The sequence below is a fragment of the Meles meles genome, chromosome 5, assembly GCF_922984935.1.
Source record: "Meles meles chromosome 5, mMelMel3.1 paternal haplotype, whole genome shotgun sequence".
Lineage (NCBI taxonomy): Eukaryota > Metazoa > Chordata > Mammalia > Carnivora > Mustelidae > Meles > Meles meles.
Genome location: NC_060070.1, coordinates 90,682,355 through 90,709,422, shown reverse-complemented (window position 1 = coordinate 90,709,422; position 27,068 = coordinate 90,682,355). Strand labels below are relative to the sequence as shown.

Genomic DNA, 27,068 nt, shown 5'->3' with positions numbered 1-27,068 from the left:
GTCAAGGACAGTAGAGTACAGGTGTAAGGTGTGGTGTTTACACGCTCTGGTGTAGAAACATCTGTACATTTCTGCCACACCGCCACGTGGACAGACTTCTAGTGAAAAGAGGCTAGTCTGAGGGGCTCCAAAACTGGTTTCTGTTCCTATCCTCATCAATTTGTGTGATGTTGGGAAAATCATGCTACTTCTTCCTTGGTTCTCTTTCCTGCCAAGTAGCGTGAGTGATAACCTACTTGGAGGGGAGAGAATATATTTGCATAGTACCTTAGTTAGATGGTACAAAATGTTCTCATAAACTTGATCTTTTTATTTTTAATCCATTCAACAATCTTTTTCTTTAAGAGGTTTTATTTATTTATTTGAGAGAGATGGAGAATGCACACAAACAGGGGAGAGGGCAGAGGGAGAGGCAGAATCCCTATTGAACAGAAGCCTGATGCAAAACTTCATCACAGGACCCTGTGATCATGGTCTGAGCTGAAGGCAGACGCTTAACAATTAAGCCACCCAGGCATCCCTAATCCACTCAACAATCTTGCAAGGCCTGTGAGATAGAAGATTGATTGATTGACAGAAAGATTGATTGATTGATTGATTTGGGGGGGTGATAGAGGGAGAGAATCTCTAGTCAACTCCTGGTCACATACAGAGTCCAATGCAGGGCTCAACCCCATGAATCCTAGATCCCAACCCAGGCAGTGACCAACAGTTAGATGCTCAACCGACTGCACCATCCAGGTGCCCCAGAAGAAACTTTATGTTGCAAATAGTGGATATTTAGCTTGCATCATTATGTGCTGGGCATTATACCAAACCTTCACACATCAGCATTTCATTTATCCTGCATAGCAACTATTTGAAATGGGAACGATTATTATCATCTCTAGTTGATATATGAGAAACTTGATATATGTAACTTGCCCATAGTCATTCAGCTAAGTGGTAAACCCAGATCTCCCAATTTTAAGTCTAGAGTTTTCCATTATGCTGAATTGCATATGTGAAAACACCTGGGGAAAATAAAGCTTAGAGAATGACACAAATGTAAGAGACTTCTATTACAACAAACCCCAGTTCAAAAGGGTTGGAGCTAAATTATGGTGGACATTAATAACCATTTTTTAGTTGTAAAACTTTTTGGCTTGTGGTACTGGGTAATGGCAACAATTGTAAATTCTGAAATCCTAAAGTAACATAAGGAAATGAAGACTTCAGAAGATCTATAGGACAGTGTTGTGCAGGATGGCAGGGGGTGGGGCACAAAAATGTTAAATGGTGTGAGGAAGGAATATACGATTACAGAACATAGCAAGGCTATTGAAATGAAGTAAAGTACTTTTACTTTCTTTCTTTTTCTTTTCAAAGATTTTATTTTTAAGTAATCTCTATACCCAACATGGGGCTCAAACTCACAACCCTGAGATCAAGAGCCACATGCTCCGCTGACTGAGCCAGCCAGGCACCCCTGGTACTTTTCTTTTTAATGAAATACAAATTTTGTTAAAATTTTAAAAATACAGAAATAGGAAAATAAATCAACCATTGATAATCCACTACCCAGAAATAATTGCTGCTAATATATTAACATATATTTTTCAAAGCATGTATTATGTTGCGTCCAACAAAATAGGAACTACATAAAGCAAACAGGATTTGAAGAGGAAACATTTAAGGAACTTGGTAACAATCTAGACATGGGTTGATGCAATGTTATCAATAACGGAGCATCGGTTAGTCGGCCAACCCTAGGGAAATCGGCTTTATTCTCATCCCCACCCTCAAAAAGCGTGGAATAAAGTCTCTATGGTTGTTTCTGTGCCGGAACGCAAGGCTACACTCTCTCCTTTAGCGGAACTCTATGGCCTGAGGGCGCGGCCGTGACCCCGGAAGCAGTCCTTGGGAGGCCTTGGAGGCAAGATGGCGGCGCGGGGAGCGTTCGGCTCCATGTGCCGGCGTCTCTGGCAGGTACCTGGCGGGCTGGGGGTGCTAAGCCACCTAACATGTTAGTAGCCACAAAATCTGATTGCCAGATGTCGTTGTGGCCATCTGGAATTTTCTCCGATATGTACTCCGCATCCTGGGGCTTTGCCGGAAGGTGGCGAGAAAGGGGCTGGTTTTATTTCGTATTCTCTCACGGGTTAAAACATAAGATTCAGGACAAAGGCGGGAACAAGAATCACAGTATGTCAGAGCTGGAAAGAATATTGAACAGCATATGTTTCAAACCCCTGCTTTCAGGTTTACAAAATAAACTGAATGTCAGAGAATGATTGCCTCGGTAAAATTAGGGGCTGAACTGGTGCAAGGTCTTAGAGCCCTCGTGGAACCAAATTGTGATGCTTTTCTGATACCTGGAGGTTGTGAGATTAGATGAAAGTCGCTGAAGTCTTAGGAATGGGTTAAGGATTCTCTGCCGTTCTTTGGAGACAAAGCAAAAACTTAAGCAGTGATTCTGAAAATATTTAGTCTCGCTACTCCTTTAACATTTTAAAAGTGGTTGAGGACTCCAAAGAGCTTTTGTTTTTGTGGGTTTTAGCTATGGTTATGTAGCTTATTAGAAAATCAAACTGAGAGTCTTAAAAATGCTTATTCGTTTAAAAATAAAATTAGCTTATGTTTATTAACTTTTTTATGGAGCGATAACTAAGTTTTTCAGAGTTTGTTGTAAGAGTGGCTGTGTTCTCTGTTTTTGTATGTCTCTTGTTAACTTCAAAAATAAAAGTTACTTTACCAGCAAAAATGAGTTTATTCAAGAATTAACAGAATTGCAATTTGGGACATGCAAGCCATGGCAAAACTATAGGTAAGTCTGCTGATAAAGGAGAGGCACATTATTTTACAAAGAAGAAAGTAGTCAGGAGGGACTGTTTTGAATGGAAGTCCAGTGGAGAAAAGCGAGAGTTCGGGGTGAAGATGGTTTCTCCTTGGCTGAATTGCAGGGTGGTCAATTTCTTGAAGATTCAGTGTACATCTTCTTCTCTTGGGGCCTGTAATTGATCTTTCTTTTCTGTTGATGATTCTTCTCTTGAGGACTGTAATTGGCAGTTCTTCCTGTGATTGATTTTAAGTAGTGTGGGTCCCCCTTTTAGCCACCAGGTCTACTTGAGTGAGGTTTCCCTTCATTTTTACATCTCATTTTGATTAAGATCTTTCTCCAAAAGCATTGCTGATTGGGGAGTCAGGTTTCCATGTTTACTGGTTGTGTCCCTCAGTGCCAGGAAGGACTTTTCCTGGTTCCCATGTCTTATGTCTGAGGGAAGCTATAGATTGGAAACCTACTGAGGTCACATTCAAGTAACAAGGAGGGGTGGAAGGGAGAATGCTCAGGCATTTCCATCTGTCAAGACATTATCAAGCTTGTGAGCATTGGAGATCATCTCCTTATTGGTTACATCGCTTTTACAAAAGTTGGACAGGCTAAATACAAAACTTAAGTAATTGCACAAAACAAAAGAAGTGTTGTAACAATTTCAGATTGTATGATGGTTCTACCCTAAGTCTGAAGGTAGCCAACAGAAATATTTATTGGCACTTATTCCAACTTAGGGGAGGAAAGTTACCCCTACAAAGGCAAACCTGGGGCCATGTATGCCTCCTGAAGTCCCTGCTTAACTTAGCCACGAAGACAAAATAGTGAAGGCTGCAAGAACACTCTGAAAGAATTAACTGAGTGCATTTGGGAAGATACAGTGTAGTCATAAACATGAAGCTAATGACTAATGGACTTTTTACAAAAATAGTAAAACTTCAAAGATAAATGAAAGCAGTATTGTTATCCCAAAAGAACTGTTTGGAACCAAATGTCATCCAATATTACAGCACATAAGGTTGCAAATTCAGAGATCGTGAATTTGGATAAGATGCCAGAGTCAGTTAAAAGTCCAGATGAACAAAGAGACTTGTGAATGCTGAACTGTCTCACCCTTCAGAAAAAGCATGTGGAAGGTTTTTTTGACATAGGATCATGATGCGGCTGTTTTCAAAAGGCCATAATCAAAGGAAGAGGTTTCCCCCTTTCACGAGGGTTTGCAAAATGCAGACAAGGGCATTTTCTTTCCACAAAAGAGATAGTAGAAGTAAATGGGAAAAGGTATACAGGCCTGGCCTGGACATCTTTAAAAAGCTGTTTCTTCAAATTTATCTACTTCAGTTTGGGGAAATCTTTTAGTTCATCAGATGGTGGGCAGGTCCAGTCAGTGTTTGATGCTTTCTTAAGATGTGTCATGTGAACCCAGCAGTCTGTCTGGCAGCATAAGGGTTGGTTAGCAGTAGCTGATGAGGTCCCTTCCAGCGAGGTTAAAGGGAGTCTTTCCGGATGTATCTTTTCCAATAGATGAAATCTCCAGGTTGCAAAGTGTGATGATTAAGATCTGTCTCCCAGGAGTGCACTGTGAAGAGATTGCTCGACCAAAGTATGGTTGTTTTTAATAGAAGTAATTAGGCCTTTATAATACGAAGTATATATCCTTGTATTAGTTGTGGGTCAAGGAGGCAGGGATCAGGTGCATTGGGCATCCTGTGACTAGCTCAGAGAGTGAGAGTCTAAGTTCCAGAATGGGTGGATCTGAGATTCAGAAGGACCAACGACAGTCTCTCGGCCAAGGTATTGGGAGAGTCTCTACAAATTTTGCCAATTAAGTCTTAATAGTACCATTAGTGAGTTTAACTAACCCTGAGGCCTGAAGATGGTATGTATACAATAAAAGTGTTATAAAACCAGTCAAACAGCACAGACTTGTTTTTGTTTGTTTGTTTGTTTTTTTAAAGGTTTTATTTATTTACTTGACAGACAGAGATCACAAGTAGGTAGAGAGGCAGGCAGAGAGAGGGGGAAGCAGGCTCCCTGCGGAGCAGAGAGCCCGATGCGGGGCTCGATCCCAGGACCCTGGGATCATGACCTGAGCCAAAGGCAGAAGCTTTTTTTTTTTTTTTTAACCATTTACAGATTTTTTAATCGTTATCTGTAAACTTAATGTTATTAAAGTTTAAAATTTTTAACATGCCAACTATCTTGAGAGCTTTAGAATTTATCACAGATGGTCCAAACAAATTTGATACATTTACTTATTAGCTTACTAAACATTTAATATAGTAAAAGTCCTTTTTCAGTAGTTTGAAAAAACAGGATTCTGATCTTTTTTTATTGCTTTAGGTGAAACAGTAGTGGCTACAGTTATCCCTTATTTTAAGAAAAGCAGTAAAATTTTTCCTTAAGTTTAAATTCTGCATAATCAGAAAGCAGAAAACTAATTTTTTCTAAATACTCTGAAATGTCAATCAAAGGCAGAAGCTTTAACCCACTGAGCCACCCAGGCGCCCCCAGCACAGACGTGTTAAAGCACCTGACTGGTAACATGGGTTCCCCAATCACTCTGAAGTTCAAGAGGGGTTCCCCAGTAGGAGTAATCCTTTCCAGCAGAATTTTAGCCACAGAAGAAGCAGTGGCCTGTCTATAAGGAAAAGCTTTAGTTCAGTGAGAAACATACAAACCATGACTAAAGCATATTTATATCCATGAGGTGGAGGACTAGTGTGAAATTCTTGGGAACAGATTTCTTTCCATTGCACTTTGGACAGGTGGGATGAGTGAGGTAGATATTTTTTGCGCCCTTATTAATATTTCCCACATAGCGCCTGGGTGGCTCAGTGGGTTAAAGCCTCTGCCTGCAGCTCAGGTCATGATCCCAGGGTCTTGGGATCAAGCCCTGCATCGGGCTCTCTGCTCAGCAGGGAGCCTGCTTCCTCCTCCCTCTCTGCCTACTTGCGATCTGTCAAATAAATAAATGAAATCTTTAAAAAAAAAAAAAAGACTCTCTCTCCCTCTACCTTTGACTTTCCCTGTTCTCCTTTCCCCATGCTTGCTCTCTCTAAAAAAAAAAAAAAAAAAAATCCCCCATATATATTAGTTAGTGATGCTGTCATTTTGTCAGTAGACCAATGGTTTAATGCATGTGCAGTGGTTAGTAGTGGGAATGTTAGAATTTCTGGTAAGGTCAGATTGTTGTTTGTTCCAAACCACAGTTCTCTTTTTATCAAGCCAATAATTACTCTCTTTCCAATATTGTTTTTCCCTCTGTGGGACCAACTGTTGGGTATCTCTGGTTAATTTTTCCAGATTATCATTTTGGGGAACATCCCTTTGGACCGCGACAGAGGTTTGGCTATTGATTTCTTTGAAAGCAGTATTTTTGTTGAAAGTAGTAGTGAGGTGGTTTCATTTGGTGCCCAGGGAGTTGAGTCTGGAATGCCTCGGAACCTTAGTAACAGCAGCCAGCCAAAGTATGGTGTTGAATAAATTGGAAATAGGAAATGTTGTTAATTTATCATGGGGATAAATTGGAGATTAGGGAACTTTTTTTTTTTTTTAATATTTTCTTATTCATTCATTTGAGAGAGAGAAAGAGCACAAGCAGGGGGAAAGACTGAGAGGGAGAAGCAGACTCCCCACTGAGCTAGGAGTCTGACGTGGGGCTTGATCTCAGGACATGAAGATCATGACCTGAGCCAAAGGCAGATGCTTAACCATCTAAGCCACTCAGGTGTCCCAGGAAACTTCTTGCCTGCTTCCTAACATTCCAAAATTATGAACTACCCCAAAGACATACTGACTATTGGTATAAATTTGCAGCTTTACCCTTAGCCAAAATTCAAGGATAGTTAAAGGGGAATCCCTTGATTTTTTTTTTTTAAAGATTTTATTTATTTATTTGACAGAGCAAGATCACAAGTAGGCAGAGAGGCAGGCAGAGAGAGAGAGGAGGAAGCAGGCTCCTGCCAAGCAGAGAGCCCGATGCGGGACTCGATCCCACGATCCTGAGATCATGACCTGAGCTGAAGGCAGAGGCTTAACCCACTGAGCCACCCAGGCGCCCCTCCCTTGATTTTTTTATTCGGTGGCCTTAATTAAGTGCAGTGGCCAGAATGGCTCAGAAGTTAGGGGGATATCCTGCTACAGGGTCTGGTTATTGGCTACAGTACCCGATGGGTCCATCATGGTCCCTGTGTTTTGGGATGAGTACTCTCAAGGGTGTTCCTTTCCCCTCCATATACAAAGAGTAAAGGGAAGTTGGTAATTAGGATGTCTGAGGGCAGAGGGCTTTATTAAAATCCCAAAAGTTTTGTCTTCTTGATTTTTCCAAATGATAGGATTGGGTTTGGTGTTTTTTTTTGTTGTTGTTTTGTTTTAGTAAAGCATATAGAGAGTGAGCCATAAAAGAAATTTCCAAGTCCAATTTCAGCAGCAGCCAGCCAGTCCAAGAAAACCTCGTAATTGGCACTTCTTTTTAGGTTTGGGGAAGTTTAGGATGGTATGAGTCCTCCCTGGAACCAAATGTAGTTCTTGATCTGAGATCAGGTGCTCTAAGTATTGAACCTGAGTTTGAGCAAATTGCAGTTTTTCCCTTTGTAGGCTTTGTGTTCCTTTAAGGCCAAGGCCGAAAGCTTTAGTAGGTAGATGCTATCTTACTGAGAAGAGATTTGAGAAGGGCAGCAGAAAGGCAAATCACCTACATAACAATGTAGAGCCTACAGAAAACAGTCATCCAAATCCGTTTTTAAGGTTGGTGAAAAGTTAGGACTCTGTGCAGCTCTGAGGCCTTACTGTTCAGGTGTCTTTCCAACCTTTCCCAGTGGAAGCAAAAAGATACTGGCTATCCTTACCAACTGGAATACTAAAAAATACACTCTGCCTTTCAGTTACATTGAAAAATTTGCTTTCATTGGGAATGGTTGTCAGCGGCATGTGGGGGTTAGGAACAACAGGGTGCCAAGGGATAACAGTGTATTGTTCAGAGGCCCTAGACAAACCTCCATCCTTGGCCACTGGGTTTTCTCATAGGTCAAAAGGGGTAGTAACTAGGACTAGCGCAGGGGATAATAAGGCCCTGAGCTTTATAATCTGCTGTTACAGGCTTGATGCCTTCCAGGGCTTCTTTATTTATAAGGTACTCATCAATTCTGGGGAGAGGGTTGAGGGATCTGTTTGAATCTTGGGAAGTACACTGTAGATTCTACCTATCAGTTGAGGATTTTGTCCAGAAAGAGGATTTGTCCCAATAGGGACAAACAGTGTCACCAGATGCAACCACAGTGCTAACAGACAGACGTGGAGCAAATAAAAAATGTCAAAAGGTCATTTAATCTGCCTTGTTGGCCATTGTGGTTACTACTGTCAAATTCTAGAATTATTTCCCTCTTTTGGGAGAAAGGAATTCCAGCATGATACATTTATTAAAAAAAAATCCTGGCCTGGGGGGCCTGGGTGGCTCAGTGGGTTAAAGCCTCTGCCTTCAGCTCAGGTCATGATCCCAGGGTCCTGGGATGGAGCCCCTCACTGGGCTCTCTGCTCAGTGGGGAGCCTGCTTCCCTTCCTCTCTCTGCCTGCCTCTCTTCCTGCTTGTGGTCTCTGTCTGTTAAATAAATAAATAAAATCTTTAAAAAAGGAAAGAAAGTCCTGCCCCGGGTCACTTGAGTGACTCAGATGGCTAAGCAGCTGCCTTCAGCTCAGCTCATGATCTCTAGGTCCTGCCATCAAGTCCCGGGTTGGGCTTCTGGCTCAGCAGGGCATCTCCCTCCCTCTGCCTCTCCCCCTGCTCATGCCATGTCTCTGTATCTTTCTCTCTCTAAAATGAATAAATAAATTTTTTAAAAAAGTCTTAGCCCAGTAAATGACTAGGAGCAGAGGAACTAAGGAGAAAAGGGTTTGTATCTCCCAGTGGACCTAGACCAACGGGAACTGGTTCAGAGACAGGAAACTGGTGAAGTTTATTAGAGAGTTGTTTGAACCATTTTAGAACTCTAAGGCAGGGAGGAACTGCTTTGCAGTACTGGGACTGAGCACCAAGAGTGTAGCTCTGGTGTCATTAAGGACAAAGATTTTATTCCTGGACTGAACAGTGGTTTCTCTGAGAATCGAGAGGGATTTTGGGGAAGAGCCCCTATAGTTCCTCGAAGCCATTGGAAAGGCTAGCTATAGAGGGCTGAAGACACCTGGAGCACTTATGATGGTAACCTTTTTTCCAGTGTTCTGGCTCTTTGCAATAATAGCAGAAACTAGAAATTTTTTGATTCATTTGTTAGAGTTGAAAATTAAGAATTTAGGGATGCCTCAGTGGCTCAGTTGGGTAACTGTCCAACTCTTGATCTCAGCTCAGATCTTGATCTTGGGGTCATGAATTCAGGCCCTGCATTGGGCTCCATGCTGGACATGGAGCCTACTTAAAAAAGAAAAAAAATGAAGAAGATGGAAAAAAAGTTAAGAATTTTAGTGGTCTTTCTTTTAGGTGACTGCCCTAGGGTACTAGCAAGTTGGTTTACCAAATTAACTAAATCAGGAGTGGATGCAGTTTCCCACTCCATCTTGGTTTCTTTACCTAAAAGAGTTAGCCCAGTTCAGCCCATGAAGAAACATAGCTAAATGCTACTCTGATAGATTCAACATGAAAAAGAAGACCAGAATTTTCTTTGAAAACAATCTGAAATCAATTACAGTAGTCATGAACAGGTTCACCAGGCTTTTGTATGCGAGACTGAATTTTGTTCCAATCTACAGGCTTAGGAAAAGCTACTGTAATTGCTTGGTGGAGATTTCCAGCAAATGTTCTAGCATCTTAGCAAAAGTTAGGGGTCTGTTTGTCTAAACTCCTTTGGAGATATTCCCATCAGGCTAGCTACAGCCAGTATTTGGCTTAGCCCTCATCAACATGCATATGGACTAATTTCTAAAAAATCTGAGAAGCCAGGTTGGTAAGTTTTAATAACTATGTGCAAACCTGTGGGGGTTCTCAGTCACTGCAAGAAACTTCAACTGTAGCTCTCAATTCAGCATCATTCTAGAGAACGTAAGAAATTTGGGTTTTATTTGGATCCTCAGAAGATTTTAACTTTAGGGGCGCCTGGGTGGCTCAGGCAGTTAAGTGTCCGACTTGATTTCAGCTTGGGTCGTGATCTCGGGGTAGTGAGATCAAGCCCCGCATCGGGAAGTCTGCATGAGATTCTCTCCTTCTGCCCCTCCCTCGCTTGGGCACATGCATGTTCTCTCTCAAAAAAAAAAATTTTTTTTTTTTTTTAAAGTAAAAAGATTTAACTTTAAAGGGGCAGGTTTTAATAGGTTCAGTGGAGGACGGAGCAGGCTGAGGTTCGGATGCAAAAGAAAGTTTGGTGAGAGAATTAGAACAGGGAGGTTGAGGGTGTGCAGGAGCTAGAGGCGCCACAAGGGGAAGGAGGGTGATGACACCACCGGGGGGCCTGAGCATAAAGTGGCTGCCACACTCCTGGGAGTTGGGCAGGGAGGGCATCCCTCAGACCTCAGGAACTTTTTTATCTTTGCCGCAGTTAGTCTAGAAATTGTATTTTGCAGAGAGGCAATTTTAGATTCCTTGATAATGTTTGGAAGCTCTAAGATACCAATCAAAATAGGCATCCCATTCAGTTTTGACAGTTTTAGAGACTTGGCTGCCTGGTTTAGTTGGGAGGAAATCAGAAGTTCCCATAATGGCCATTGAAATTCTAAATTTCTTTTGATTAAGTCAGTAACTACAGTTAGAGATGGTCAGGAGGAAGAACCACAGCTTTTAAACATAAAACCACCAGTATTTCAGAAGGGGAGCTGCCCTCAAAGCATTTTAATTACGGGGATCCTATTTCTTAGAGGTTTTTCTCTAGAGTAAAAAAAGAAAAATTCCTCAACAGCACAGTTTCAACAGGAACATCCAGGTTCCAAAGGAATCGGACCAAAGGCCAGCACGGAACCAGTAGGAACAGCCCAGTTCTGGAAAGGAGGTGGACCAAAACTAACACACTTCCATTCCAAGCAGGCACAGTTCCAACGGGAACCGTTTGGTTCCAAAGAGCAGTCAGTCCAAAGGTCAGACCAGCACTCTCTGAAAGGACGGAGCCTTAAAACAGATCCTGGAGAGCTCAAAACGCAGAGAGTAGAGCTCGAAGTCCAGGAAAAACTTAGCCTCCAACTCCAGGGTTGGTAAGAGAACAGCGAGCTTCATTGGCTCTGTGTGCCCTGGCACCTGTTTGCTCACCAGCCTCAAAGTTGTTGAATATTTCTGGATCCCATTTCTGATCACCAAATAATGTTAACCTTAAAAATGAAAGTTATTTTACCAGTAAAAATTGGTTTATTTGGGAATGACAGAGAATTGCAGTTTGGGACATGCAAGTTATTGCAAAACCATGGACAAGTCCCAGAAACAAAGAAGAGAAATAGTTTATGGAGAAAAAGGAAGAAGTTGGGAGGGGTTTTGTCCAATGGAAGACAAGAGTTCAGAGTGATGGTTTTTCATTGGGAAAATTCAGTGAGCATCTTTTCTTGTTGGGGACACCCAGGTGATACAGTCTGTTAAGCATCCAACTCTTGGTTTCTGCTCAGGTCAGGATCTCAGTGTTGTTAGATCGAGCTCCATGTCAGGCTCTACACTCAGTGCAGAGTCGGCTTGAGATTCTCTCTCCCTCTCCTTCTGCCCCTCCCTCCAGATAAATAAAATAAATATTTTTTTAAAAATTGATTTGTGGTTATAACAGCACTTTTTTTAAAGGATTTTATTTATTTATTTGTCAGAGAGTGAGTACAAGCAGGGGGAGCAGCAGGCTGCCCGCTGAGCAGGGAGCCCGATGTGGGGCTTGATCCCAGGACCCTGAGATCATGACCTGAGCTGAAGGCAGATGCTTAACCCACTGTGCCACCCAGGCGTCCCTAGGCTCCAACTTTTAAAAGCAGAGGTTTATATTTGGAGAATATGAAAGTGTCCTATTGCTTAGATCTGTGCTAAGAGAGAGGGGGCAAAGTCAAGAGTAGATGTTTAACTGCCTGAGCCACCCAGGTACCCAGACCTATGGTGCTTTTGCACATGGATTGTGGGATCTCTGGCATACATGCAGGGAGGGAGGCAGAGGAACTGTGATTGTGTGTGGGCAAACAACACTCACCTCCTACTACTTTGTATTGTATTGCCTAATATCCTTTCTTTTTGTTTTTCGCCCTTCATCCAAGGGAGAGTATGAAAGTTTTGGTTTGCATCCATTCTTGGGTATGGCAGTGGGGTGGGGTGGGGGGGGACAGGACAGTAAGCTAAGAGTAAGTAAGTAGGCTTTAAAACATACTTAGGTGACCCTCAGTTGTTTTAAGTTTTATTGTACTAAAGTGTTATTTTCATTTTCTGAGTATTTTTGAGGGTCTAACTATACTGTACTTCCTCAGGTTTTTTTGTTTTTTTTTTAAGATTATTTATTGGGGTCCTGGGTGGTTCAGTCGGTAAAGTGTCTGCCTAGGGCTCAGATCATGATCTCAAGGTCCTGGAATTGAGCCCTGCATTGGGCTCCCTGCTCAGTGGGGAGTCTGCTTCTCCCTTTTTCTCTGATCTGTCTTGCTTTCTCTCTCTCAAATAAATAAATAAAATCTTTTTTTTTTTTAATTTTATTTACTTATTTTAGAGAAAGAGATCAAGCAAGCATGGGGTGGAGGGGCAGAGAGAGAGTGTTTTAAGCTGACTTCCTGCTAATACACAGTCCCATAGAGGGCTGGGATCTTACAACCCCGAGATCACAACCTGAGCCAAAACCAAGAGTCAGATGCTTCATTGACTGCACCACCCAGCACCCCTCCCAGGTTACATTTTTAAATCTCAGGAAAGCTCAAAAGGGAAACAGATGGCAAATTACATTATTAGATATAGTACCATAGGTGTCCTGCAGCTAGAAGTTTTGTCCACCAGGGGGAGCTGACAATAAAGGATGTGGAAAGGCTGGATTGTTGGGAGTATGAGGTACAGCGGTGGTGTAAGATGATGTGTGTTTCACTGTTTTTCAGTTTATTTATAAATCTCCCAGCCAAGCCAAGAAACTTAGAGTAGAAAAGACGTATGAAAGCTTCGCAAAAAGGGTACTTTAGAATTCTTATTTCAACTCTTATAAATAAATTAAAAAGAGATTTGCTCAGAAATAGGCAAGGTAAGTATTATATTGTAGTACATTTAATCTATTAAAAAAAATGGGAAAATGAAGTCGCTTTTTCCTTGATGTCCACATACTTAGATCATAGATGTCCTTTCAGTGTGAGAATTGCTTGTGTGTTTCTGTGTAAAGTGCTTTTTTATTTTTTTATTTATTTTTTTTTTTTTTTAAAGATTTTATTTATTTGACAGAGAGAGAGGTCACAAGTAGGCAGAGAGGCAGGCAGAGAGAGGAGGAAGCAGGCTCCCTGCAGAGCAGAGAGCCCGATGCGGGGCTCGATCCCAGGACCCTGAGATCATGACCTGAGCCGAAGGCAGCGGCTTAATCCACTGAGCCACCCAGGCGCCCCGTAAAGTGCTTTTTTAAAAAGTTCTTACTCTGAAGCTTTAAGAGATACAGATGCTGTAGTATTTTGAATATTTGTTTTGATTATCAACTCTTTCATTGTCCTCTTGTTTTTAAATGAAATCTGATCTGGCATTTTAGTTACCCTAGTATCTTTATCTGAAATAATGAGATAGTCATTAATTTGAAGCATTGTACCTCTTTTGATTTTTTTTTTTTAGTGGAAACTGAATGTTTAAGGATTGACTTTAATTCTAAAACATGTTCCCCCCCTTTTTTAGGGTTCAAGGAATTTTTCTGTAAACCCTTCTAAGAGCAGTACAGCCAGAAATGGTGGCTTTCTCCTGTAAGTATGTGATTAGATATGCTAAATTGAATAAGGAAATGGGCTTTTGTGCTATATCACTTGGGTTTTTCCTTTGTTTCCACACATAGCAGTACCAGTATGAAATGGGTACAGTTTTCAAACCTACATGTTGATATTCCCAAGGATTTGACCAAGCCTAAGGTATGTACTTCCTATTTTTTTTATTTTAAAATTTTTTATTAACATATAATGTATTATAAGCCCCAGGAGTACAGGTCTGTGAATTACCAGGTTTATACACTTCACAGCACTCATGTACTTCCTATTTCTTGATAAAGAGCTATATTAGCAATAGATTTTTCTCCTTATTTCATTTGATGCTGTTTCCCAAACACCTTATAGACAAAAATGTTTTGTTTTGGAATACTGGCAGGGGCACGGTGTGCCTGAGTGAAGTACTCTAATGTCTCTGCATGCTCATATCATCTTTCAGAGGGTGAAGGAATCAGTTATTTACCCCAAATAACTAATTACTGTGAGAAGAAGCAGACTTTAGCTTTAGCTCAGCACAGTGTGACGAGTAGTCATAATTAATGATGCAAAATACTTCATATTATGTTATAGAAAATGTTTTTCTTGGAGGCTTCAAGTCTTTGAAGGCATTGGGGCTGGGCCTGGACAGTCCTTTATTGTTCACAGCAAGGAAGAGCATTACCACTGGCAAAGAAAATCTAGAAGTAGCTGTGTAACCTTGTTTCCTTTAAATAAGAACCATAATTTATCAACCCAGTTTTTTGTGTAAATTGTGGTTTAAACAGTCCTTACAAATTCTGGATCTTTTCAGTTCCACCCCTCAAACAATAATCCCTTGTTAACCGTTCGGTATGACTCCTTCTAGACATTTATCTGTGTGTAACCATCCTCTCTATGCATGTGCTCACAAACTGGAATTCCGCTATACATAATGTACTGCTCTTTTGATTTGTTTTCACTGAATAGATACTGGATCTCTTTCCGTGAGAGTACAGAAGAACCCTGGGTCTCCATGCCGGGTGTTCGCATGGGCAAGCCTATAAGGAAAGGTGGTGGTGTGGGCACAGTGACAGGCTATGCCCTTTATAAGCCACTTACTCTAGCCACTTGTTGCCGTGTGGGAAGTTAGACTAGAGATGTCTTAAGTTTTCCAAGCTAACCTGAAATCAAATTTTTATTCAAAATCTCTTGATTTTTTCCTATCACAACGGGTTCAGACTATATTTAAAGCCATGTAAGGACCAATCAAAACACATCTTGGGGGCGCCTGGGTGGCTCAGTGGGTTAAAGCCTCTGCCTTCGGCTCAGGTCATGATCCCAGGGTCCTGGGATCGAGCGCCATATCGGGCTTTCTGCTCAGCAGGGAGCCTGCTTCCTCCTCTCTCTCTGCCTGCTTCTCTGCCTATTTGTGATCTCTGTCAAATAAATAAATAAAATCTTTAATAAAAAACAAAACAGAACACATCTTGGAGTTCTACTCCCTTTCCCTAGTCCCCCGAGTTATGATACAGAATATCAGCGTATTCTCTTCTTCCAGCGACTGTATTTGGGGTAATTGAGAGTAAATGTCTAGGTAGCTTCCTGGTTAATAAGTAGATCTCCTTTCAGGAGTGAAGTAATTTAACCCTGAATCATTGGATTAGTAAGATAAATTACTGGTCTAATGGACAAAGGAAGGTGAATGTAATTCATCTCTTGGAAGAAAGTCAGAAATGTCAGACCCATTATTCCTAAGATCTTTAAGTATTAGAGTGGAAGAGGGAGAAGTTAAATGTACAGTCAGTGCCATAACATTTTAATTAGAAATGAGTAATTTTTCTATTAGGGCAAGCAAAACATACGTGAATAAAACCTGATAAGGAATGCCTGGGTGGCTTTTCAGTTAAGCGTCTGCCTTCAGCTCAGGTCATGATCCTGGGGTCCTGGGATCGAGTCCTGCACTGGGCTCCTTGCTTAGCAGGAAGCCTTTTCCCTTTGCCTGCCACTGTCCCCTGCTTTGTGCACTCTCACTCTAACAAAATCGAAAAGAAAAAAAAAACTAGTAAAAATATGAATAGCAATAGCTTGCCATTGTGTAACAACATTTTGTAATTTCTAAGCACTTCATCTGTGTTTTCTTATTTCTTGGCCACAGAAATGCTGTGGACTCTAGCATAAGGATGATCCTATTTTATATATGAGCAAACTGTCGTGCAGTGAAATCCTGGGACTTGCCTGTTGTTACTTAGCTGGAAGTGGCAGTTTAATTCCCAGTCCACGTCTTCTGACCTTCTCACCAGGCTACTTTAACAGACCCCAAAGTCGTTTCCCATTATGTATTTGGGATCAGATGTCAATATCAGGATCAAATATTAATAACTATGAAGTTAGAAGGTTCCATTAGAGACTTTGTAGGTTGCTTGAAAGTCCTTTTGATTTAAACTGTATTTTAACGGATTGTAAGAGTCATTGTGGAGATCTGAATGTTAAAGTAGCTATGTAATTAAGCTAATAGTATTAAGCTGTTACTCAGCATTTTTTGCCCCATTTATTAGTAAACTCTGAAATTGTTCAATTGAGGATAATACATGAAATTTTCCAATTATAAATACTAGAGGAAGCATAACTAAAACTTTTCTTTTTCATTTTAAAATTGTAGATAACCATCTCTGATGAACCAGATACATTATATAAGCGCCTGTCAGTTTTAGTAAAAGGCCATGATAAGGCTGTATTGGACAGTTACGAATATTTTGCAGTGCTTGCTGCGAAAGAACTTGGTATCTCTATTAAAGTGTAAGTATGGGGTGCCTAGGTGGCTCAGTCAGTTAAGCGTCTGCCTTTGGCTGGGATCACAATCCCAGGATCCTGAAATTGAGTTCTGCATTGGGAGGGGGGAGGTCTCTGCTCAGCAGGGAGTCTGCTTCTCCCTCTACTCCTCCCGCCTACTCATGATCTCGCTCTCTCTTTCTCTGTCTCAAATAAATAAATAAAATCTTCTAAAAAAAAATAAAGCATAAGTATGATCTTTCCTAATCTGACCTTTTAGCGCTATAACATGATCAACCTGAGAAATGGTGCTGATTCCAGGTAGGTCTGAGGCCTTAAGATAGCATAGAAACTCATAGTGGGTAGAGTTTAGGTTTGTTGTATTATCCTAATCAGGATTCCTGTCTACTAGAATTTTAAAAAACTAGAACAAGTGAACAAGGAAAATAAAGGAAATCCTTTCTTTAGCAATTGCACAGACATAAGGAGACCCACAAAGCCCTAATATCTAGAGACTCCATGGGGCAGGGAGGTGAATTAGGTGAAAAATTAATCTTTTAAGACTCTGATGGTCTTTGCTAATAGCTATTGTTTCAAAACTGCCTTTGGAAACATCACTTACCCAGTCATTTCACTCAGGAGCAAGGCAAGCTTCAGATGACCTTGAAATCACTGCTGGGTCAAACATAACTGTAGTAGTCTCCCCTTTGTCCATGGAGGGCACTCAGCACCCCCAGCCGGTGCCTAGACCTGTGAAGGGCACTGAATCCTGCATGTCGTTTTTTCTCCTACACCTATATGCCTGTGCTGAAGTGATTTATAGATTAGGCACAGCAAGAGATTAGCAACGATACCCAGTCATGAAATAGAACAGTTGCAACAATATACTGTAGTAAAAGTTACGTGAATGTGCTGTCTCTCTCGCCCTCTCTCAGAATACCTTCTTGTGCTGTACTCAGTCTTGGGATGATGGGAGATGATGAGTTGCCCAGGCAACGAGACGAAGTGAGCTGAGTGCTGTAGGCACTGTGATGTCACGTTAGGCTGCTCTTAACCTACTGACTCTTTCAGAAGGACTTACCTGCTTCGGGACTGTGGTTGGCCACAGGCGGCTGAAACCGCTGGAAGCAAAACCATGGATAAGCGGGGGGCGCTGTTGCACCTCTTTTGTCACCTGCTCCTTCTGGTGCTGAGCAAGGCCCATTTAGGGCTTTGCCAGGCTTGCTTTGTAAGAAAACAGAAGGAACCCACACCTTTCCCATCAAAGACTTAGTTTCGTGGTTATTGGTGGATTTGCAGATCACAACACACTGGTTCCACTCTTCACAGTTCATACATTTGGCCACAACCGGACTAAGTGGGGGTGGCGGGTAAGAGCCGGAGGCATACACTGTGCCCTTGCACGTCAAGGCTCAGTTCTGGGTCTGTGGGATATTTGTTCCCCTTGCCGTCTGCTGTGTTTACTTTGGCCTGAGCTTTATGACAGCAGTTGTTAACGCGTGACAGTCTTGACAGCTGCAAGTCTGTAAGTGGTAGCTAATGCCTATAATTATGAGCCCCACCTACGAAATTGTGGAATCATGCTTTGCTATCGGTGACTCAGGTTTTAACATCACTTAGCTTAGTATGTTGTTTTGCCCATTGATTTTTCAGACATGAACCTCCAAGGAAAATAGAGCGATTTACTCTTCTCAAATCAGTGCATATTTTCAAGAAGCACAGAGTTCAGTATGAAATGAGAACACTTTACCGATGTTTAGAGGTGAGTTAATTTCAGACATTGACGCATTTTTGAAATGCCCGGGGTTTCACACTAGCACCCCGTAACTGTCCTTTGACGTTGACTGGGTGGACTTTCTGTCAGCCCGTGACTTTTGGCTGGAGAAAAGGTAAATGATAAGAAATGAGACTCACAGCCATCCTTCAGAGCAGTTCGTACTTCGGCTCAGCAATGCAGATTATGCTAATTTTCATACCGTATGAAGCCTTGGAAGGATTTGGCTTATATTTCATAAATTCTAGTTAAGTTTCTACATAGTTCTAGTGATTCTTCTCACATACTAGTGGGTTTTCCATGTCCACAACGGGAAGCAGGAAGGTTTTTCTTCATCAGTTAACTCGTTTGTGCATCCGTTCGGGTCAGCGTGGTCTTGTGGTTAAGGAGGCAAGGGTTCTGGAGTCAGGTCCAAGTACTGGCATGTCCCAGCAGTGTGGTCTGCACCTCAGTTCCCGCATCTGTGGAATGAGAGCGATTCTGGTATGCATCTCGTAAGGTTAGTGTGAGGATTAAATGAGGTATTTATCGAAAGCACTTAGAATGCTCCCATTACATAGTAAATGATTAGTAAATGTCATGAAAACAAATGCAAGCAAATCGCACTTGCTGGCTGGGTTCCACAGAGCCCTGGTTTTAAGGTATCCAGTGCGCTGTGCTCGCCCCTTTCAGTCAACCAGAAGATCTGTAGTTATTTCCTTTTATTTATTTATTTTTGTAAAGATTTTATCTATTTATCAGCAAGAGTCTGTATGTGAGTGGAGGGAGGAGGGGCTGCAGGGGGACAAGCAGATTCCCCTCCTGAGTGGGGATCCCAATGTGGGGTCAGTCCCAGGAACCCGAAATCATGACCTGAGCCAAGAGCAGTTGCTTAGCCAGCTGAGCCACCCAGACACCCCAATACTTTTTTCCTTGTAAGCTGGAATTCTGGAGGCACCTGGGTGACTCAATCAGTTAAGTGTCTGACTCTTGATTTCAGCTCAGGTTGTGGTCTCATGATCATGAGATCAAGCCCAAGCTGGGCTGTGCGCTGCCCGTAGAGCTTGCTCGGGATTCTCTTCCCCTCTCCTTCTGCCCCTCCCACCCTCACCTGTGCTCACGCTTTCTCTCTGTCTTAAAAAAAACAAAGTTGGAATTCCCTGTAAGATTTCATAGAGAAAGGAAAGGCTATACTGCTTTTACTTTAAAAAAAAAAAAAAAAAATTCTGCTTTAACAGCATAATGTGAACCAATTTCATGTTTGAAATTTTAGTTAGAACATCTAACTGGAAGTACAGCAGATGTCTACTTGGAATATATTCAGCGTAACTTACCTGAAGGAGTTGCTATGGAAGTGACAAAGGTATGACTTGAATTTCTGGCTCCATTGGCAAAAGGTGTGTATTATTGTTTTGCTACTTCACAGCCCCGTCCCGGCCTGCGGACTGGCGGAGAGTGTCTGAGGCGGACTGGGGGCTGAGTTGCCACTGTGGTGGGGGTCCTTGCCTCCCTGCGCAGCGCCAACAGCCCACGTCCTCCCCAAGCTGTCCCTGATCTTCCTCCCGCTTAGTAGTTGTGGACAGAGGGGCCACATTCATTGGCAGCCCCTGAAGATCACTGAGGGATCTGTGTGAGAGTGTTTTGTACACCGTCCAGGTTCCTTCTCCTTGTTGGAGGGCCCTACACAGAGATAAGGGGGAGCGAGAGGGAAAAAGAAAACAAGAGGACTTGAGGGAACAAAATGAATAAATCCCATCTGTGGCCAAAGAGTTCAGTGAAGTCCACATTATGTTATAGTTCTGTTTTTCTCTTTTTAGACCAAATTAGAACAGTTACCAGAACATATCAAGGAGCCAGTCTGGGAAATGGTACCAGAAGAAAAAGAAGGCAAGTCCTAAAGTCTCAGCGAGTCTGCTGGTGCTGGCCTTGGAGCCAAGAGGAGGTCAGAAATGTATGTTGAGATAGAGAGGCTCGACCATGAGCCTACCTGACCGCTCCGTGGGGCCCACGTGAGCGCACATGCCCCTGATCGGCTCACAGCAAGGGGCCGGACTTCAGTGACACACTGGACTAGAGTGAAAAACCACTTGACCTGTTCTTCTGTACACTCATCATTTCATTCTGATTTTAACAAATGTGAGCAAACCACTTTGACTGCTGCTCTGTGCCAAGAGAATCGAGTTTGTATTTTGTTACTCTGTTACTGTTCAGTGATTAGATCACGCTGATTTTAATCTGTATCATTTCATCTGAAAGTCAATCTTTGAAACATTCCTTATGCACATTTTCCCTTTTGAGCCACCTAGAAGGAACCTTCAGTTAACTCGGTTAGTTTAATACCGAACAGTTAAAGTTCTTCCCATTTACCTCAGTGCTAGCTGGCAAATGCTAGTTTGGGGATGGTAATCTCCAAATTTTACCTCATTTAAGCGTGACGTTCTTGAACATGAATGTAGTGGGCAGCATCTCACGCACTGAACTCCTCTTGTGGCCCAGACCCTTACCAGGCCGCTTGGAAGGCTCACTGTTATGGAATCTGAGCTCTTGAGAAATCACTGTATCACCTTTTTCATCCTGTGATTCATTCACTCAGGAGGCTTTTGTTAGCTCTGTAACCAGCACTGTAGAAAATACCAAACAGTAAATGGAAATGATGGCTTTTGAAAACTGTACAGGGCACAGATAAATATTTTTCCTTATTAAACCCCATGTTGACAAGGCCTCTTTCTTTTGGTAAATGGCATTCTTTCTCTTTGGAGAGGTCTACTTTTCCATGAAATTAAATCAGAGTTAAAAGCCTGAAAGAGGCAGAGCTACCATGTGCTGGAACTGCTGGTATAGGGACCCCAAGGGAGCGATTCGTTTCCTTTCTACAGCACAATCCGATCCGTGTCTTTTTGCGGTTTCCTTCCCATTTTTGGGGTCGTTATGACTTCTTAGTTTTTTGCCCTTAAACTGGCATCCCGGGTCCCTTTTCCCTGGCCCACTCTCAGGTATCCGCGCTTTGAATGCACACTGCTTAGGCGTCAGACTTCCAGTGCTGTCATTAACATGAAAAGAGTTACAGCCTTGTGCCCGTGACCTCACTCAGTTCCCCGCTCGGTGGTCGATGGCATCATTCACGAGTGCGTAAGGCACGCTTATCCCAGGTCTAAGCCTCGACATCAAGAACTAGTCAATAAAACAAGAGTGATGTAACAGAACTGTATCTAGCAAAGTCGCAATCTGTGACCTCTTTTTACTTCAAAAGAAATTCTTAAACATGGATCATTTAAGCCTTTTTTTTACTGACAGTATTAATCCCTGTATCCTAAGGTGATTTATTGCAAACTCGCCTCCAGTGACGGTCCGTGTGAGCTCTTTCAAAGGTATGCATCTCCTTAGAGCTGGTTTCTGCCTAAATCAGTCTATAAACCAGATTACTTAGCTTAGCACTTCAAATTACATATTAAAATCTTGTGTTAAGGTGAATATACAAATAAACTACATACATAATAAAAACTTAGTGGTATTTCTTTGACAAAAGTATTTGGCATATTTGAAACCTGCTTCTTGATAGAAACAAGGTAATTTCTTCATCCTGACAGGCCCTTTTTAATTGGGTCTCCTAAGAAAAGTGTCTATTCCAAAAATCAGAATTAATACCCAGGTACCATATTTTGTCCGTTTGGGGAAGGTAGGTCATGAGAGAAAAGGACCTGATGGAATGAACCACAAGGCAGGTAGGAAGTGAGGTGTTTTGGTTTTTTTTTTTAATTTACTGAGGTGTAATCCTGGCTTCATTGTTGCTCTCTCTGGTCTGAGATATATTTTCTTTTTATACTAAGTAAAATAATGTTATCATCTGTTTAAAGGTATTGACAGACCTCCACAGATCAGACTCATTCAGGGCCTGGTTTTGATGCTTTCAAAGCAAATCACTGACAGGTTCCTTTGGCTGCTTGAACATGCCACAGGAAATACATACGGCAATTATTTTCAGCCAGTAGTCTAATTTCCCAGCATTTCTACTTGTTAAAGCTACCATTGCTCCTTTCCTACATTATATTACTTAGTTTTACCACAACTTGAGTGAGTAGCAGAGTGGAGAAAACACAGACTTTGGAGTCAGACCTGAGGTAAGAGTTCAACCCCCTAACTGCTTTAAACTTGGGCGGATTACTTAACCCTGTCAGAGCCTCAGTTTACTCATTAGGAAAATGTAGGAAATAATACCTACTTATTAAGGTTTAGGAGTGTTAAATTAGATTGCTGAGAAGCACCTCGCGTCGTCCTGGTGGATAATAGACATCCACTACAGAGTAGCAGTTACGGGACAGCAGTACCAATCCAGTGAGGCTCCAGGTGTTTGCGTGCTGTAGTGACTGGTTAAGACCCAGCTGGAAAGGACCTCATATCTCCAAGAGGACAACACTTAGAGTGGCTACAAAGTCTTATTTATTTGCCGAAGTTGATGCGAGGGTTAATTTAGATGAGAAAACACGTAACATGCTTATTATACTCACTACCACCCATTATGCCAAGCATTTTACGTAGTCATTACAGATGCTATCTTACTTAATCTTAACATAACAACCCAATAAAGGAGTTACAGTAATTACCTCCATTTTACAGGAGGGGAAACCAAGTTATGACTAGCCCACTCAGTCACCCTTCCAGTGCAGAGATGAAACAGACCAAAAGTGGAACTGATCAGTGTGAGTTCCAGGTAAAGGCAGGGACAGTCTAGAAAGGCTAGGAAGTACTCGGATGTCCACGTATTAAATGCAGAAGGTTCAAACCTAAAACCCAAATTCATTTCCCCTTGTATGTGAGCAAAACGTACTCATTTCCCTAAAGCTTGGAAGTAAAGAGATAGGGAGCACCTGGGTGCCTCAGTCAGTTAAATATCTGACTTTTTTTTTTTTTAATTTTATTTATTTATTTATTTGACAGATCAAAAGGAGGCAGAGAGGGAGGGAGAAGCAGGCTCCCCACTGAGCAGGGAGCCGGATGTGGGGCTCCATCCCAGGACCCGGGACCATGACCTGAGCCGAAAGCCACCCAGGTGCCCCAAATGTCCGGCTCTTGATCTCAGCTCAGGTCTTGACCTCAGGGTAGTGGGTTCAAGCCTCGCATTGAGCTCCAGGCTGAGCATGGGTGGAGCTGACTTAAAAAAAAAAAGTGAGATTGATTAGGGAGAAAATATCTGAAGAATAAAAGGTGTAAATGTGTATGAATAAAGGCAGGAAGTGTAATCCCTGTGGTCTTAGGGCCAACACTGGTCCTAATGTCCGAGGAGGGCGACAGGAGAGTTGAGGCTTCAGCAGGGGGGGGTCTCACTGGGTCACAAGACAACTGGCATGGAGACGATTTACAGTAGGACTTCAGGCCAGGCCCGTCCAGGGCGCAGCAGATTCTGGCTCGTAGCTCCCAGACGTTATTCCTGGAGCCAGTCTTAACAGCTGACTGCGTGGAATCCCCAGCGTTCTCTGCAAATCCCCGCTCAATTCCTAACCCTGCCCTCCTTAAATCGTTGCTATTGTTACTCGCTTCCAGCTATCATTTCCCTGTATGGCTCCTAATCCTCTTTCAGATGGCATATTTATACCTCAACAGCTCAGCGGTATTTAAGGGCAGGTCATGGGCAACTGACCCATACGGAAGTAGCCAACTGCATTGTAGTTCCCTTGACCAGAGGTTAAATTGAGTTATTTCATTCATAATTTTGGTGGTTTTCTTAAAGATTTTATTTATTTATTTGAGAGAGAAAGAGCACAAACAGGAAGGAGAGGGAGAAACAGGCTCTCCACTGAGCAGGAAGCCCCATGTGGGGCTGGATCCCAGGACTCTGGGATCATGACCTGAGCGAAGGCAGGTGCTTCACCGACTGAGCCATCCAGGCGCCCCTCGTTCACATAGTACTTTAATGTGTCCCGTGCTGCAGTCACTCCTCAGTATTGCTTAAATCTCGATAAGCATGAAGAAACAGGAATGACACCCCCTTCACACTGGTCCGTTAAGCTGCTGTGGGTGCAGAGCCACCGCAGCTGTCGGGCACCTGTCTTCAGGTGTGAGGTGGTGGGGAAAAGGTTGGAAATCTCTGGGCTACAGGATCTTCAAGGCCTCTTCCAGGTCTAGAATCCCATTGCCATGTCACATCAACAGCTACCCGTGAACCCAGCCACTCTTGAATCAAGGGAGCTGCTCTATAAAATTTAGGAGTAAGAGCTCCCATTCATTCAGCCCTGTGTGCTGAGCCCTTTGCTCAGTGACTCGATAAATATTTGAGTTCCTTGTATGTGCCAAGCACTGTTGTGGACACTGGGAATTCCATGTATATGGTAAAGTCCTCTCCTCAAGGATCTTGGACTTGGGGGAGAAAACATATAAGTGGGGGGTGGGATGGGAGAATAAGATTGAGTTAAGCATGATGAAGCAAATAAAAGGACAGTGTCAGAATGACTTGAATGGCTACTTGAGGTGGGCTTGGGAAATAGCTCTCTGAGGTGGGAAGAGTGTCAAGAAGACAGTCACGTGAAGCCATAGGGGCAGAGCGGTCCGGGCAGCAGGAACAATCAATGGTAAGGCCCCTTGAGTTTGGTGTGTCTGGGGACAAGGGCTGAGGAGCATGAAGACCAAGTAGGCAAGGGCTTGACCGTGTCACACATCATGGCTGTGGGAAGGAGCGTGGTTTTAAATCTGAGTGTGAATGGGAAGCCATAGGAAGGTTTGGGACAGGAGAGTGACAGATCAGATCTTTACAACACACTATTCTGGCTGCTAGGTAGGCACTGTGAAAGGGGGCAGAAACACCAGTTAGGACCTGCTGCAGGGACCGGTGTGAGACACGGCCTAGACAAGAGATGCAGGAATGGTGGGCGCCTGGGTGGCTCAGTGGGTTGAGCCGTTGCCTTCGGCTCAGGTCATGATCTCAGGGTCCTGGGATCGAGTCCCGCATCGGACTCTCTGCTCAGTGGGGAGCCTGCTTCCCTCTCTCTCTCTCTCTCTCTCTCTCTGCCTGCCTCTCTGCCAACTTGTGATCTCTCTCTCTCTCTGCCAAATAAATAAATAAATAAATCTTTAAAAAAAAAAAAAAAAGAGATGCAGGAATGGTAAGAATATGGTTTGGAGGTGAAGCTGATGAAACGGCCTACTGGTAGATTGAAACGAGATCTAAGAGCAAGAAAAGATTGAAGAACGACTCCTCGTTTTAGGCCTAAGCAGCTGGGTACATGGTCATGCTGTTACAGAGGTGGAAAAGGCTCCAGGGAGACATCTAAGGAAATCAGGAATTTGGCTTTAGCTTTGGCTTTGGCTTTGGCGCGTCTGCAGTCTGAGTATAGATGTCCGGTAGGCAGCTACGTTCGTAATCTGGAGTTCTGGAGAGAGGTCCAGCCGGCAGTGTGGGATTTGGAAGCTATCAGCCTACCAATGGTTTGTAATGTCGGGATGAGTGAGCGCACCTGGATGGCAACGTGGGGAGGGGAGAGGAGAGCTGACGACAAGCCTGGGAGCCCCAAGCAGAAAGAGATTTGTTAAACAGGAGGAGGTGTGAGCAAAGGACATGAGCGGTCGGTTTAGTTTGGAGTGAAATCAGAGGATTGTGGGTTCTTGAAACCTGGAGGGTTCAGGGAAGGAATTCATCGGTTGAACTGGGATGAATCTGTTGGCAGATTGAGTAAGGAAAGTAGGTCATTGGTGACCACCTCTCCCTGGAGTGACAAGGATGAGTGTCCAGTTGGAGTAAAAGCTGAGTGAGTAAGAGAAAAGAGGATGCAGAACAGTTTTAAGAATGTTCGCTTATCTATCCCTACCTGAAAAACACCCAGCCCCTAGTAGCTTCAGTGACACTTACTTCACACATGAAGTACAGCTCGGTCACGGCTCTTTGAGGACCATGCCCCATGGGGTATCAGCTGCAGTGGCTGGAAGATGAGGGCCGGAGTCATCTGCAGAGTCAGTCACTCACTCTACGCTCCGGGTGGTGAAGGCGGGCTGCCAGCCAGAACGCCCCCAGGTGCTCTGGGCTTCCCACAGTACGGGGCTGAGCTCCCAGGGCAAGTCCTGAGGGAGAGGCAGGCAGAAGCCCGATCGTTTTTGATAGCCAAGCTTTGAAAGTCATCCAGTGTCCCTTTTACCTATTCTCTCCAATGAATAGCCACAAAGTCCCATGCAAGTGGAAGAGAAGAAGTAGGCTCTTCCCCTTGAGGGGAGGAATGAGGGAGACCAGATCTGTTGCTGTGCCATTTTTTGGAAAAGAGCATCTTGAACAAGGAGTTTTGTTAGAAGAAGAGCCAAAATTAACACAGTACCAGAGAGGCAATGGGATGCGGTAGGCACAGTGCCTGGGACCCACAGGATTTTTACTATCTTCTATATGTTTCATTTCTTTCAAAATCAGAAGAATGAGAAAGAAATGCAGTCCCGACTGGATTATGTTCGTCTTTATGCCAGTGAGTGATAAAATATGTTTAATATTTATTTAATATTTTTTTACTCAGTATTTATCTTATGACCCATGAAGGCAAAGGCGTACGGGCTCATTGGACGCCCCATAATGGGACCCTGACTGTGGAGTCAAGGAAGGGTTTTTGTTTGGTTCTGTTTTAATAAAGGTGATATTCAGGCAGTTTGCAGACAGGAATGATCCATTAGAGAAGGATAAGCTGAGGATGCAGCAGAGAAAGGGAATTATTTGTGGAATGAAGTGGTTGGGTAGCCGGAGAGAGGTGAGACCTAGCAGAGGAGCCAACAGGTGGAGAAGGAAAGAGACACCACCTCCACGGACCAGGAAGTGGGTGAGAGCGTAGGGACAGGTGCAGAGAAGTCTCCTGGGAAGATGAAGTGTTCCTGTGATGCATCTAGTCCTGTCTGCAATGAAGTTTGTGACAACGTCATCAGCTGGACATGGGAGTGAGCGGAAAGTTTGAGGGCAGG

At 43.0% G+C, this 27,068-nt stretch overlaps 1 protein-coding gene across 2 annotated transcripts; it reads left to right on the top strand.

Moving 5' to 3' along the window:
• Nucleotides 1-1,912: 1,912 nt before the first annotated feature.
• On the top strand, nt 1,913-20,488 carry MRPS10 (mitochondrial ribosomal protein S10). 2 transcript variants are annotated; one of them, XM_046006813.1, is made up of 7 exons: nt 1,913-1,968; nt 13,590-13,654; nt 13,744-13,816; nt 16,287-16,423; nt 18,050-18,158; nt 19,423-19,512; nt 19,967-20,488. In XM_046006813.1, exons 1-7 carry the CDS (start codon nt 1,921-1,923, stop codon nt 20,045-20,047), a joined length of 603 nt encoding a protein of 200 aa, XP_045862769.1. In that variant the 5' UTR covers nt 1,913-1,920; the 3' UTR covers nt 20,048-20,488. The 2 variants fall into 2 exon arrangements, with proteins under 2 accessions (XP_045862769.1, XP_045862770.1); XM_046006814.1 differs by having other exon boundaries at nt 1,915-1,968; nt 13,747-13,816.
• Nucleotides 20,489-27,068: the final 6,580 nt, after the last annotated feature.

Excerpts from the sequence above, each read along its gene's own strand:
- MRPS10 (XM_046006813.1), top strand. The coding sequence starts at position 1,921 with ATGGCGGCGCGGGGAGCGTTCGGCTCCATGTGCCGGCGTCTCTGGCAG. Across the intron at positions 16,424-18,049 it reads CTTGGTATCTCTATTAAAGT|ACATGAACCTCCAAGGAAAA; the intron begins GTAAGTATGGGG and ends TTGATTTTTCAG. Across the intron at positions 19,513-19,966 it reads TTGCTATGGAAGTGACAAAG|ACCAAATTAGAACAGTTACC; the intron begins GTATGACTTGAA and ends TTCTCTTTTTAG.